Genomic DNA, 15,781 nt, shown 5'->3' on the forward strand with positions numbered 1-15,781 from the left:
GGAGAAATAGGAACACATTTACACTGTTGGTGGGACTGTCAACTAGTTCAACCATTGTGGAAGACAGTGTGGCGATTCCTCAAGGATCTAGAACTAGAAATACCATTTGACCCAGCCATCCCGTTACTGGGTATATACCCAAAGGATTCTAAATCATGCTGCTATAAAGACACATGCACACGTATGTTTATTGTGGCACTATTCACAATAGCAAAGACTTGGAACCAACCCAGATGTCCATCAATGACAGACTGGATTAAGAAAATGTGGCACATATACACCATGGAATACTATGCCAACATAAAAAAGGATGAGTTCATGTCCTTTGTAGGGACATGGATGCAGCTAGAAACCATCATTCTCAGCAAACTATCGCAAGAACAGAAAACCAAACACTGCGTGTTCTCACTCACAGGTGGGAACTGAACAATGAGATCACTTGGACACAGGAAGGGGAACATCACACACCGGGGCCTGTTGTGGGGTGGGAGGAGGGGGGAGGGATAGCATTAGGAGATATACCTAATGTAAATGACAAGTTAATGGGTGCAGCACACCAACATGGCACATGTATACATATGTAACAAAACTGCACGTTGTGCACATGTACCCTAGAACATAAAGTACAATAATAAAAAAAAAAGTGAGCAAAGGACCTGCACAGACACTTTTCAAAAGAAGACATACATGCAGCTAACAAACATATGAAAAAATGCTCATCATCATTAATCACTAGAGAAATGCAAATCAAAACCACAATAAGATATCATCTTACACCAGTCAGAATGGCTACAAAAGTCAAAAAATAACAGATGGTGGCAAGGTTGCAGAGAAAAGGGAAGGCTCATACATTGCTGGTGGGAGTGCATATTAGTTCAGTCATTGTGGAAAGCAGTTTGACAATTTCTCAAAGAACTTAGAATTACCATTTGGCCCAGAAATCCCATTATTGAGTATATCCCAAAGGAATATAAATCATTCTACATAAAGACATATGCACACGTATGTTCACTGCAGCACTATTCATAATAGCAAAGACATGGAATCAACCTAAACGCCCATCAGTGGTAGGCTAGATAAAGAAAATATGGGTCTGGACACAGTGACTCATCCCTGTAATTGCAGCACTTTGTGAGGCTAAGGCAGGTGGGTCACTTGAGGTCAGGAATTCGAGACCACCCTGGCCAACATGGTGAAACCCCATCTCTACTAAAAATACAAAAATTAGCTGAGTGTGGTGGTGCCACACCTATAGTCCCAGCTACTCAGGAGGCTGAGGCATGAGAATCACTTGAACTCAGGAGGGGGAGGTTCCAGTGAGCCAAGATCACGCCACTGCACTCCAGCCTGGGTGACAGAGCAGGACGCTGCCTCAAAAAGAAAAAGAAAATACGGTATATACACACTTTGGAATACAATGCAGCCATAAAAAAAGAACAAGATCATGTCTTTTGCAGGAACATGGATGGAACTGGAGTTCATTACACTAAGCAAACTAATGCAGGAACAGAAAACCAAATACTGCATGTTCTCATTTATAAGTGGGAGCTAAACATTGAGTACATATGCACACAATGAATGCACATGCAACAAACAACAGATATTGGGGCCTACTTGAGGCTGGAGTGTGGGAGGAGGTGAAGATCAAAAAACTACCTATTAAGTACTATGCTTATTACCTGGGGGATGAAATAATCTGTACACCAAACCCCCATGACATGCAATTTACGTATATAACAAACCTGTGCATGTACCTCTGAACTTAAAATAAAGTTTATTTTAAAATGGTAAACAGATTTGAACAGACAATTCACCAAAGGAGATGTACAGGTACCAAGTAAGTATACGTAAAGATGGTCAACATCATTTGTTACTAGGCAATTGCATATTAAACCAGTAATGAGATACCACTATACACCTATTAGAATGGCCCAAATCCAAAAAACTGACAAAACCAAATGCTGATGAGGATGCAGAGCAACAGGAACTCTCATTCATTGCTGGTGAAAATGTAAAATTTTGCAGCCATTGTGAAAGACAATTTGACAGTTTCTTACAAAACAAGTATATTCTTACCATACGATCCAACAATTGTACTCCCAGATATTTACCCAATTGATTTGAAAACTTGTGCACACACAAAAACTTGCATGTAAATGTTTATAGCAGGTTTATTCATAATCACCAATAACTGAAATTATCCAAAATATCCTTCAGCAAGTGAAAGAATAAACAAACCATGGTAAATCCATACAATGGAATATTATTCAACAATAAAAATAAATGAAGTCTAAACTATGAAAAGACACAGAGGAACCTTAAATGCATATTAGTAATCTTCACAATGGTATATGGCTGCCCTGGTGATAGCTTAGAGAAGGACAGTGGTGGCAGAGATGGAGAAGTGAGTAAGTTTGAAAAACAGGAAGTAAAAAATGTCAGGGCTCATTGATGAAATAGATTTGGGGAGGAGGTAAAGGAGAGGAAGGTGTCTAGGATGACTCCAAGGTGAGAATTACAGAGACAGTTCCTGGGAAAGAACCTGATTTTGGAAGGATGTTCATGAGTTCAGTTTTAGACATGTTAGGTCTCAGATGTTTTGGAGACCATATCCAAGTGCAGACTTACATAGGCAGTTGGATACATAGGCATCATGTCTCTGAGCACCTCCATCACTTGCTTGCACATGCCATATCTGCTCCCAGTCTGTCTCTCCTAATCTTTGACACGGTCCAGAAATGCAACTTCAGCTAGAATTGGATTTTCTTCACCTTGATGTGGTCCAGGGCTCCCACCAAAAACAAGAGTATCATGCCACAGGAAATCTACAAAAACTAACCCAAGCCTAGAAGCTGTCTTCTAGGCTCAAAGCCCTCTCTACCAGTCATCAATCAGAGATGCAACTTCCCTAGATGAGTGCCGCAGGGAAGGACAAACCTAGGCGCCAAGTAGACTGGGCAAGAAGCACCCAAGGAGATACAAGTTCAAGACTCCAAACTGCACATCATTTCCCATCAATCTGTTATGTTTGTTATTCTCAAACCACCAGAGGGAGCCAAACTTCACGGTCCAGAGGGAAGAACTAGGAGAGAGGAATGTCAGCATTTGCCCAGACCTCTTTATTATAAAAGGAGGGCAGGGTTGAACTGGCAGGCAGCTCCCAGGATGGCACACTATAAAACAGGATTTCTCCCAGAATTCTTTGAAAAAAAAAATAGTCCTGTTAAGGGTCTTACCCCAGCAGCACCCCAGCAGCAGCAACAAGGAGCGAGGAGCGGGAGAGACATCAGACACCCTTCCAGTCCCCCAGCCAACTAATGAGACTGAGGCACCCTCAGAAAACTCTGGGATTTTAAAGAACTTTCCAGAAGCAGGCAGCAGTCAAAAGTATAAGTAGCCTATTTATCTCTCAAAGCAGCAGGGGATAATGAAGAATGAGACCCTAAAAGGGAATCCTTAGTCATTTCCTGCATGGGGAGTGAAGCTAGGCACTGTGGTTGGGAGGATGCTCCCACAGACCCCAGGAATTGGAGCTCCCTTTCTACTTTGAAGCATGCCTGCCTGGAAAGTTCTTCACCCAATAGCGGGATCTGGCCCTCCCCTCCTCAAGCCTCTTCTTCCCACTGGTGGGTTTGGGGGAAAGGAGTTTTTGTCCGACATCCCCTTCCCCATCTGTCTGGCTTCAGTGGTGATGCCTGACTCTACCTGATGCTCTGGACCCTAAACTCCTGCCCGCACCTGGGCCCCCAAATCCCCGCTGGGTTTGCACTTCCTGAGGCTGCTTGCTGTCCCCTCTCTGATCCACGGTCTTCAAATGTAGAACACAATGGATTCCCCTTTACTTTCTCCAAACCATTTGTTTGTAACAGACTTTTACCAAAAATCTCAAGTATCAGAGTAGGGCTTTAACACAGCATAGAGAAGATGGTAACTCAAAATGTAATCTGAAGATATTTAATTAATTTAGTTGACATCCATCCTCCCTTGGAGGAATTTCAAACTCTCAGTCCCAGTTTTCCTCCTGCCTCTCTAACCCCTCCTTCTTCTCTTGCTGTTTCCTTCTCCCCTGCTCAGCCCTTGGAGTTTTCTCCCAGGCCCACTTCTCTTCTCCCCTTCCTTGACAATCTCCTTCCCTCTCCTGGCTTCCATCCCAAAACAGGTATGCGCCTCTGGCTTGGCTCTTTTCCTCTGAGCCCAGTGATTACCCCCTCCTGGCTTTCTACAGTGACTCCAAACTCCACATGGGTTCTGTCCCCCCAACCCCCTCCTTTGGAAGTGTGTCCTGTTTGGCCCATGGCCGTGTCATCTACCCGGTCATTCAAGTCAGAACCGTCGGAGTCATCTCTGACTCCTCCATTTTTTTGCACCTACTTGATGATTGCATCCTGTGGATTCTATTTTCAAACCTTCCACCCCACCTTCTAAGCCAACATTGCCAGCCATCTGGGTTATTACCACTACCAGCTCTTCGTGACACCACACTTGTCCCTTTTTGTTTCATTCTTTACACAACACCCAAGGTGACCTTTTAAAACCAAACTGGTTACCATCTTACTTAAATCCCTCATGGCCGCCCACAGCTGTTTGGATAAAGGCTGACTCCTTAGCATGACCTTGGTACTTGGGCTCCTGCCTGCCCCTGCAGCCTCAGGGCTCGCCTTCACTGTCCACCCTCTCTTGTAGCCATGCTGAACTCTTCAGTTCTTCAGACTCACTACGCTCCCTCTCAACTCTGGATCTTCAACCATGCTGTTCCCTCTCCCTGGAATTCTTTCCCCTTGTCACTTTGTCAGATTCAAAACAAGGAGACACCTCCCTGTTCTATGTTCCGTGCCACCACCACTTTGAACATCTCCTCTCAGGCCAAATTGCTTTTTAATGTCTGTCATTTACACCTGACCATAAGCTGCCTTAAGCAAGATCCGTGTCTGTCTTATCATTGCTATATCCTTGGCATCTAACACCACGTATGGCACAAGCAGGCCCTCAGTTAGTAGTGTCAAATTAATCTGGAGGAACGTCAGCATTTGTCCAGACCTCTTTATTATAAAAGGAGGGCAGGGTTGAACTGGCAGGCAGCTCCCAGGATGGCACACTATAAAACAGGATTTCTCCCAGAATTCTTTGAAAAAAAAAAAAAAAATAGTCCAGTTAAGGGTCTTACCTCCAGCAGCACCGCAGGAGGGCGAATTGATTTAGGGCTGTGTTGGCTACATAATCATGTTAAGAAAACATGTCTGGGAGGTCCAGACAGCTGACCAGATCACTGTAATACCTCCTATGGCTATGATATGAGATTCCTGCTGTAATTACGTCTTGTTCTGATGAATCTAACAAATTTCTCTATTGCTTTGGTGACAAGTACTTAACCTTGTGACTTCTACTTTCAGCAACTCACAAAGAGAGAAAAGTAAGCCCAAACAGTCCTGGAAGGACTTTGGGGAGAACTCCCCCAAATGATCATGGGCTGACTCTCCCAGCCAGGGTGGGAGGTAAGGTAAGACAGTGAAGAGCTACAATAAGTAGAGAGGCTGGATCACAGCCTTGCTTTATGAAACTGGTTCAGACAGACAAAAGGAGGCCCTGGGAGAGATGAGCAAATGGATGCCAGAGTGTTCATGGAAGTAAATTCTACAGGACTTGGCCATGATTGAATCTGATGTATGTCAGAGGCAATTACGGAGGTCAGGACTCCCTGCTGAGAGGCCCTGGGGGTCCAGAGTAACACAGACACGAACCAGCAGGATCTTAGATATTGATACAGGTTACATCACGTTTACAGAATCACCAGGAGAGCTATACGATGTTCCCTACCTAATTCTAACTTGGCTCATTTACATCCAGGAAATCTTTACACACTGAAATATTAGGTGATTTCCTCCCAGTTTCAACTCTCAGCCCCTAGCCCCTTCCATCACCATAACAACCATGCTATGATAAGCAATTGTAGCGTTATCTGGAAGGACCTTTACCCCTGTTGGAGGTTTAGTCTTCCTCTGGTTACTGTTCAGCTTTCTGTGACAAACAGAACCATCCCCTCCTGCCCCCTTCCTTCCACTCCCCTGCCCTGCATCCCTAAGCACTGACACACTTCCAGATAGATCCATGTCCAGACAGATCCTGGCTGCATTCCACACGCATGTATCCTCATGAGGACTGCCTGGGTTCTTCCACGTGGATGATTGCTGGGTCAGACAAATTCCGAAATTAAATCATACACGACAATAAGGATCAAGGCAAAGTCTAGATGTTTAAGGATCAAAAGGGGTACAAACGTGGTAAAGCCCAAATCTATTCCTAACTATCTGGGAGACCTCAAGCAACTTACCTGTCTGAGACTCAGTTTCCTTAATTTCAATCAATATATTACTAGTATTATAGCAATTTTATGAGAATTAAACAAAACGACATATATAAAGTACTTAACTCAAAGCCAGATATATAACAAACGCTCAAAATCTGTTCTGATCACTGAACTGTAAAGCCAGAAGGATTTCATTTCCTTGTTCATTGCTGTGTCAGTGACTCCATGAGTTCATGGTCCAGGGAAGGTGCTGAGTTAATACTCGTTGAAAGAATGAATGAAGGCTATTATTGTGTTTAATAAGCCAGGAAATGCAGGATGAAAGAGAGAGAGTGAGAGGAGAGAGGGCAGGCAAAGGGGCTTGCTTATGGAGAACAAAGAAGAAATATTAACCAAAGTGCTATCCAAACCCAAGCCAGCAAAGGGGAAGGTCAAAGAATAGCTGTCCTCATTTTGATTGAGGACACCTTGAAGTATTGTTTTCAATACTGAGTGATGGAAAAAGTTGCTGCTACCATCAGCAGGCAGAGGGATCATGGAAAAAACAATTTGGGAGAGAAAATCTTGAAATAATGTAGATTTTCTCCTATTTAATTTGAAGTGTTAACTGCTCACTCAGGAAAGTTGTTAATCAAGCAGTAATACTCTTACTAGCTCTCATAAAAGAGGGGATGTACCTGGTACTCCAAAAAGAGGTTCAAGCTGGAAAGACAGAAGGTGCCAAGGCTGTGGTTGAAGCCACGAAAAAGCGGAGAGACAGAAAGAATGTTAAGGACAAACCCCTAAAAAAGTCATTGTGGCCGGGTGCAGTGGCTCACGCCTGTAATCCCAGCACTTTGGGAGGCTGAGGCAGGTGGATCATGAGGTCAAGAGATCGAGACCATCCTGGCCAACATGGTGAAACCCCATCTCTACAAAAAATACAAAAATTAGGCGGGCGTGGTGGCATGTGCCTGTAGTCCCAGCTACTCGGGAGGCTGAGGCAGGAGAATCACTTGTACCTGGGAGGCAGAGGTTGCAGTGAGCCAAGATCTTGCCATTGCACTCCAGCCTGATGTCAGAGTGAGACTCCGTCTCAAAAGAAAAAAGAAAAAGTAAAAGAAAAAAAAAAGTCACTGCAAGAAGATAAAGAGAAGCCATTTCAAAATTAACACTTTTTCCTGATTTCTTGTCTTCAAAACTTGTTGGCTTCTGTCGTAGAAAGGACTAATCAGGGAGGTCTATTGGATTGATCAGAATTATGTGAGGAAACAGGAGAATCATAACTTTGGCCACTCTATATCCCAGCAAAATGGACTACTGAAAGATTGCGACTCACATACCTGAGAGTATACAGCTCTTCCTCATTGTATGGCACTGATCTGCTTTAATCTTGGCCACTGAGAGTAAGTAGGCCTCAGAGACGTCATAGCCGGCCTCCAATAATACATTCCAGAAGTGAATGAGGTGCAGCCTTGTCCAGAAGCCCGGGCTTTGGATTTTTGATATAAAGTCTGTGATACTTGTGACACAATATATTAATAGATATAATTTTAGTATTTCAGGTCTTAAAGGAAGCTCTTCTACTTACCATATTTCAGTAGCCTGCTCATAAACGTCTTACCTAACATATCTTTTGGAGGTCAGATAAATATGAGCCTTTCACTCTTCAGCAGTCAATTCTCCTGATCCACCCAGGAAACCCCCTCCTCTGAGAAGGCTCCCTGGGTCTACCAGGCAGAGCACCAGGCCCTCCCTCTTCTGTGCTTGCAACAGTTCATTGCGTCATTGCTCTAGTGAGGCATTACCACCATGTATAGTAATTTTCTGGCTCCACATCTTCCCCCACTAGATGGAAAGCACCTACAGGCTTAAAGCTATATCTATTCACTTCTGCACCCTCAGGGCCTAGCAGGTTGTGGGAGACAGGATCGGTCATAAATAGATGTTTGCTGAATTAATGAGTAATAGGAAAAGAAGAAAGAGACAAGGAAGGGAAGGGAGGTGGGTGGGAGGGAGGGAGGGAGGCAGAAGGAAGGGAAAGTAGTGTAGGGAAAAGAAAGGAATGGAAGGGAAGCAGATAGCAGGGTCTAGCAAAGCTTGCCCAATCTTTTACCCTCTTCCAGCTCTCATCCTTGCCCTCCTCTCTCTGGAATGCCACTTAACTTTAAGAGGACTCCATATAGAGTGAAGAGGAGAAATGAACACTCTGCAGAGCCTGACAGACCAAGGGGAGTAACCCTGGAGACCCAGCAACCACAGAAGTTGCTGCCAGAGGATAGTTCCAGCTGAATGAATGAATGGGTGGTTGAATGGATAAATGAATGATACAACTTATTCAAGGGAACCATGGGTATCTAAACATAGAACCGGTAAAAGAGAAAGCTAAATCTGCCTAAACACAATGATAAAAATGGCAAGACTTACCTAGGGCTTGAGAGAAAGCCGCACAACCCCCGCAAGCATCCACTCATTTTCATATACCATGGCAATTCTTGATACACTCTCCAGAAAGAGGTTTGCCGCTGGAAGTATCTGATCAACACTTGGTGAAAATATGTTTTCTTGCGATTCATTGGGCTCTGAAATGAACATGGACTGCTTTCTCTGACGGGAGCGATTACACCTATTTAAACATCAATTACAGTTAAACGCCTCTGACTTTTTAGTACATGAAAATACTACAGCAAAAATATGACAACTCTGTGGCTGTAATTAGAGAAATAAAAGTCAAGGTAGCTGGGAAAAAATTGTATATTATACATCAGTCTGAATTTACCAAAGAATTTGTTCTAGTTACGCTTGCTGACCCAGAATTAGAGAAGTTTGTGGGCATGTTGATTTTCCATGTTAAGTCTTTCCCCTCCCCCAAGGAAACATTTTCAACCTACTTTTCTACTTTATTATTATTTTTTTAATATTCATTATCCTTCATTAAAAATTTTAAGTTACAAACATTTTGATTGATAAATAGTCAATGGGGGTGGTGCACCTAGTCCTTACTCTGAAACCAAATATCCTGCCATCTGGGGACTTTCACCAGTCCTCTTGAAAGCAGTTATCTTACCCCAACACCAAAGAGGAGGCTCAACCTTCCCCAGTTCCCTGAGTTCACATTGATTCAATTCTACAGCTCACTAGCCCAACCCAAGACAGGACCAATCAATGTCCCGGGAGGGAGGGCAGAGAGGGTGGTGGGGCCACACTTGGCCGGCCACACTGTGAAGGATGTGGGGCAGGCTTTTTTGTGGGAGAGGTGCCTGGCTTTCAGTTAAAGGAAGTGATTTTCCCCTGGTAAAGGGAAGGTGATTTTGTCCAAGTTGTGGAGTTACTAAATGGAAGATGCAATTGTCTTTCAGACATTCTTCCAGCAGACTTCTACAGACATGGTCTTGGAAGGCAGGAAGTCCTGGGCTAAACCCTGTAGCAGGTGGCAGCAGCTCAGAGCATCCCATAGACAGCTGATTTTGGTCCATGGAGATGCCTCGTTGTAGTGTGGTTCCGGCCTTTCTCATAACAGGATGTAGAGCTGGGGGGCCTGCTCTTCTCCATCCATGCTGCCCTCCAGGGTTGCCAGGGATGAGTAGCTGCTGGGGCCTGGCCATAGCTGGACTGTCTCTTAAATATACACTATGGTTACTGCTTAAATAAGCACTTTTGAACAATTGAGAGTGTGCATTTTGGAGAAGTTAAGCCATTGCCTGGATCTCATATGAGCCAAGGGGTAGCTGGCAAACAAATGGCAAATTTGATATTGGAGCCAGGACTACTATATCTTCATTTCCAAAGAGAAATGGTTCCAGTAGATCATACTGCCCAGACATAAGCTTCTCAAAAACAAAAGCGTTTGTTTAACTAAATCCTGGTGATCTCTAACCTTGAAAACTAAAATAGAAATATTTTTAAATTTTCTGCTTGTCACTTTTTCTTGCAAGATAATGGAACACACAGCTAGGTGGCACACCAAGCCCAGCTCTTCATAAGAACTCTAAACAAAGGGGAACTCACTGTTTAAACAACCATTCTTCATTTCCATTACATGATTTCCAGGTCACCCACCCGTACAGAGAGACCCCGTGCTATCTGGTCTAAAGTGTGCAGATGTGCCCAGACAGCAAGTGCAGTGCCTAACAGGCCCCTGCAAGAAAAAAAAAACTCCTCTCCTCCACTGTGTGTGGCAAAACTATGTGTGTGGTTATAAATCGGGAAAGTGGAGTGGGAATGAGGGAGAAAAAGAACTGGCATAAATAGTATCTGGGTTCAAGATCTGGAGAGTTAAACACAATACGTAAAGTATGGAAAACATTTTCATAGAAAACGCAGCATTTAATTTAAAATAACCTCATGAGGAGGATATAGATATGCATTCCCATATGGCAAAATCAGAGAGACAGGTGACTTACCCCTGGTCAGCACACGACCAGTAACTGCAGAAGTAGCAATCCAACCTTCTGGTTTAATGCCACTGCTCCTCCAACTACACATATGATGTGAGGAATGGTTTGAGCCCAGAATCATCTTTCCGTACACAGTGCAGCACTCAATGATAGACTAAATGGCCACTGTTTATGTAGTGCTAGATTGGTGGGCTAGATTATGCTGTACTGATAGACAACCCCCAATCTCAGTAGCTTAAAAGAGCAAAGGTTTATTACGTCCATCACAGGTTGGAGACTGGGAACTCCAATCCAGGTCTCCTCCCTGTGGAACTGACAGAGCAGTCGCCATCTTGAATGTTGCCAGTGGCCACTTAGTCACAAGGCCCCACCCAACAAGGGGGGCCAGGAAGTGTTTTCCATGGTGGGAGGGGGAGGGGGGCTAGAAATATTGTCATTTGGCTTAAATGGCCACCACTAGTGCTTATTGTAGTGCCGGATCCTGTACCTTACATGAATTAGCATTTTAATACCCTCAAGGCAAATCCTGTTATCCCTATATTGCAGGTGAAAAACTGAGTCTTAGGGAGGTAAGTAAGCACCTCGTGTCAGGTCACGCCAGTTCTGTCCAACTCCAAAGCCATTGCTCTCCACAAGAAATCATTTCTAGGAAGATGCCATGGTGATTTCCAGAAGGAAGGAAGGTGGGTTCTGTTTGCCAAACAGCATGCAGACCTGAGCATGAGATGAGGACAGGGACAGGGAGTAATAAGGCTGCTCATGTTCCAGAGACCACGGTGCTGTATACAGGTGGCTCACACCTTCTCTCCTGTGCTCAGCCCTCCAGCTACTGATTCCAGGCAAATACTGGAGGCTGAGGTTTAGTACTGAGTCTCAAAACAATAGAGATGAAAGCTGCTAGAAACAGCAGATCCAAAAAACCAGCAGCCAGGGATACCTGCACATTCATTCAGCAAACATCTATTCAGTGAAGCTAGAACAGGTCTCAGGGAATTCAGACTTGCTTGAGGGTGCCTGAGATCTTTAGGCCCACATAATTCAAGATCATCAGTTGATTTTTTATTGCATTTACTTAAAAATTTGCCACCGGGCGAGTTGGCTCATGCCTGTAATCCTAACACTTTGGGAGGCCAAGGCGGATGGATTACCTGAGGTCAGGAGATCAAGACCAGCCTGACCAACATGGAGAAACCCCATCTCTACTGAAAATACAAAATTAGCCGAGAATGGTGGCACATGCCTGTAATCCCAGCTACTCAGGAGGCTGAGGCAGGAGAATCACTTGAACCCAGGAGGCAGAAGTTGCGGTGAGCTGAGATGGCGCCATTGCACTCCAGCCTGGGAAACAAGAGTGAAACTCTGTCTCAAAAAAAAAAAAATGCATCTGAACACTTCAAAGCTGGCAATGTGGATTGGTTTGACCAATAACCACTGCTTGATCCTTACAAATAAATTCTGTAACGAAAACCAAATGTGGCTATCATGATCAGTATTAACAAGACATAATGGCCTATAGGCAATAGAGGAGCATTTCTCAGCTTTGCAGCTCTCCTTTGCCCTATTCCTTTGCAGCCACACTAATATGCATGCATCTGTGTATGCACACACATACAAAGTGTGTAAGACCAAACGATCCTCAGTTTTAGTAACAGAAAAGAGGCTGCTCCATCACAGCCTAGAGGTCAAAGGGTCTCTCCAGGTTAGCCAATTTATGGTAGGAGTAATTTAGGTTACAAATTGAGTATAATGCTAGACAGGCCGTTAATTTCACAGGCAAAATGGATGCAGATGCATGTGACTAAAAGAGACCAGCTTACCTCAAAATGACTGATATGACATTTGGACAAGAGTCAAGAAAGAGAGCCGTTTACAACAACAACAACAACAACAAACCCAACATAGTGGATTCAAGTACTACAGTTCTGGCTTTTGGATATTTTCCATCATTGGAGGATGGGCTTATTTCTCCTGCCCAGGCCACATGGAGGTGAATTATTGCTATTACAATTCCTGATGCTATTCACAGCCTGATTGTGCAGCATGACAATTTTTTTTTTCTTCTGACAGTAGTGAATACTGTCAGCAGTGCTTTATGTGTAGGTACACACAGCAGCAAATGGGGTGCAATTCACACCCAGAATTTTAACAACCACACCATGACACTTTAGTCCCTGCACCACCAAGGGTATTACTGCTCTCAGGCAAACGGAGAAATTGAGCACATTGCAAACCATCACACAGCAAGTGAACAGAAGAGTGCCCATAAATCTAAGAGCATCCTCATTCCTAGGCCTGCTCTCTCTTCCACATCACATAACTTGAGATAGTGGGAATGATTACAATGTAGGAGGGAAACAGTATAAAGGATTTATCTTGTTAAAAAGAAAAGTAAAAAAGAACATAGTAAAGTTAAAAAGAAATTTGCATGAGCTTGGAATCTTCCCGGTGACTGTGATTTAAAGACTTTTCAAGTCCTTAGAGCTGAAGCACTCTATGCAAGTAACTGACAAACAGTGCTCTGCTCCTAAGTCAGGTGTCTGTGACTGCCAAAGTTTCCTGGGTGCAGTCCTGCAGTCCTTTTCAGTAGGGGATAGGAATTCGATTTCAGAATTAGAGAAGAGTTGAGAGGCTACAGTAGGCAGATCACCTGAGGTCAGGAGTTCGAGACCAGGCTGGCCAACATGGCGAAACCCCGTCTCTACTAAAACAATACAAAAGTTAGCCAGGCATTGTGGTGGGTGCCTGTAATCCCAGCTACTAGGGAGGCTGAGGCAGGAGAACCGTTTGAACCCAGGAGGCGGAGGTTGCAGTGAGCCAAGATCACAACATTGCACTCCAGCTTGCGCAACAAGAATGAGACTCAAAAAAAAAAAGAAAAAGAAAGAAAGAAAGAAAAGAATTGGCACAGAAACAGAATCTATTTACCTCTTCTTTGTTAGTGTTAGAACACCACCTTGCTTTGGGGTAGCAATGCACCAAGTTAAAACCTCCACCCCCAGCTTCCCTCATATCTAGCTGTAGCCAACTAATGAAGTTCTGAGTCAAAGACACTTAAGTGGAAATGTTGGTATGAAATTTCCAGAAAAGCTCCTTAAAAGAAAGCAGCAAGGCCTTCATCCTCCTTTCCTCCTTCCTGATGGGTGGAGCTCCAGCAGCCATCCAATGAGGTGGCCTTGAGAATGCATGCAGTGTAGTGAATCAGTGACACAGAAGGAGCTGGGCCCTAGGTGACTCTGTGGAGCCAACAGAGCAGCTCAGGACTGCCTGTTCCCAGAAGTCTATTATAGGAGAGAACAAACCCCAGCCATTGAAGTCAGGTCTCAGTTACTCATAATCAAGTACAAACCCTAACATATAACCATTTTCATATATGTCTATGGATTTGTTTCTGTGGGAAAAATCCCAACTACAAGGCTTCCCTTGTATGTAGCTCCTGCTGTCCCTTAACCCCTTAACCAGCAGGTATTTCCACAGACCCAAGCCTTACTTACCAAGAAGCTTGTGCTCCACTGCACTTCGCAGGGACTGGTGCCAGAAATACAGAAGGCCATTGGGCTTCTCCTGGACCCACTGTTTGGTGGCGTTGCGGAAGGCAGCCCAGTGCAAGGTGGCCACTTTGCAATGATTCCTGTAGCCCAACGTGTCCAAAAGCTGGAGTAGCTCATCCTCAGCCAAGCCACCATGCGACAGGCACAGTAAGCACAGAGCGTCGGCCACCCAACCATCCAGACCTGCTCAGACAACACAATGATGACAAGAATAAGAGCTAACATGAGCCAGGTATCTTTCCAAATGTTTTATATGATTCAACAACCTTCTTTTTCAATCATCCTATAGGAAATACTATTATAGCCCCTGTCAAATGAGGAAAATGGAGCATAGAGAACTGAAATAACTTACCCAAGGTCACACAGAAATAAAGGCAGAACTGGGATTTGAACCCAGATAGCCTGGCTCCAGAGCCCACACATACTGTTAACCATTAAGCTGTCATCCATTGTCACAACGAACACACCCAGAGCTCTGGTTACACACTGGCAAGCTTGCTCATTATTACACCGAGCATTTCTGCCTAGCAGTCTTTATTAAGGTTTTCTAACACTTAATTTGCATTTAAGGCTGTGAGTGGTTTTTCTGTATGATTGTTCTCCTGTCAAACACAGTCACAGACACCACTTAAGCCAGCTCTTCATTACCCACCTGACCCTTAGATTTTTCCATCATAGCTGGACCTCCTTCTGGCTTTATGATCAACCGACTATAAAGAGATCCTTCAGACCATTCAGAGAAATGGTAACGCATAGTCTGCCACTCTGACTTTATCTCCCATGCTAGGACTGGGAAATGAGTCCAAATTACCTGCAATCTTGAAGCAAAGGCAGAGCTGTGCAACCCCAGTCAGTCAAGCTTCCCTGAGGTTGGCCTTAGCACTTTTTTTTTTTTTTTTTTTTTAGACATGGTCTCAGTCTGTCACCCAGGCTGGAGTGCAGTGGCACAATTATGGTTCACTGTAACCTCAACCTCCTGGCCTCAGGCAATCCTCCCACCTCAGCCTCCCTAGTAGCTGGGACTATAGGTGCGTGTCATCAGGTCCGACTGATTTTTTGTATATTTTGTAGAGACAGGGATTCCCCATGTTGCCCAGCCTGGTCTTGAACTCCAGGGCTCATGTGGTCCACCCACCTTGGCTTCCCAAAATGCTGGAATTAGAGGTGTGAGCCACTACACCCAGCTGGCCTCAGCTTAACCAAGCTCTTCCTGCACCTATGGCTGAGGTCCCTGGGCCTCAGTGGGGGTGGATGGGCAGAGCTGGGGGGTGGAGTAGTCTTTGATGGGGAGGAGACCCAGGCTTTCCTGCACAAACCTGGAGATGGAGGGCAACACAGCCACAGGCCACTTTACCTGAGTGACTATTCTAAGGGCACAGAGAACTAGTTTCCACCTCCTTGTAGGAGCAGGAGGATGCAGTAAATTTGAAGTCAATTTTCTTTACAGAAATGCAAATTGTAGAGCAAAAAAACAGGGCAAGACAATATGTTGCACCAATCAATGTGTCCTTCCTTCCTTCCTTCCTTCCCTCCCTCCCTCCCTCCCTCCCTCC

General features: G+C 44.4%; 1 protein-coding gene across 1 annotated transcript in view; it reads right to left on the reverse strand.

Annotated features, from left to right (window-relative positions):
* LOC108544245 (putative tetratricopeptide repeat protein 41) overlaps positions 1–15,781 on the reverse strand; it is a 90,154-nt gene that overhangs the window by 34,354 nt on the left and 40,019 nt on the right. Inside the window, 3 exon segments of the mRNA XM_017895296.1 lie at positions 7,627–7,805; positions 8,711–8,909; positions 14,172–14,411. Of these exon segments, the coding sequence (XP_017750785.1) occupies positions 7,627–7,805; positions 8,711–8,909; positions 14,172–14,411 (618 nt within the window).

This window comes from Rhinopithecus bieti, unplaced genomic scaffold (assembly GCF_001698545.2).
Source record: "Rhinopithecus bieti isolate Rb0 unplaced genomic scaffold, ASM169854v2 scaffold_24306, whole genome shotgun sequence".
Taxonomy (NCBI): Eukaryota; Metazoa; Chordata; class Mammalia; order Primates; family Cercopithecidae; genus Rhinopithecus; species Rhinopithecus bieti.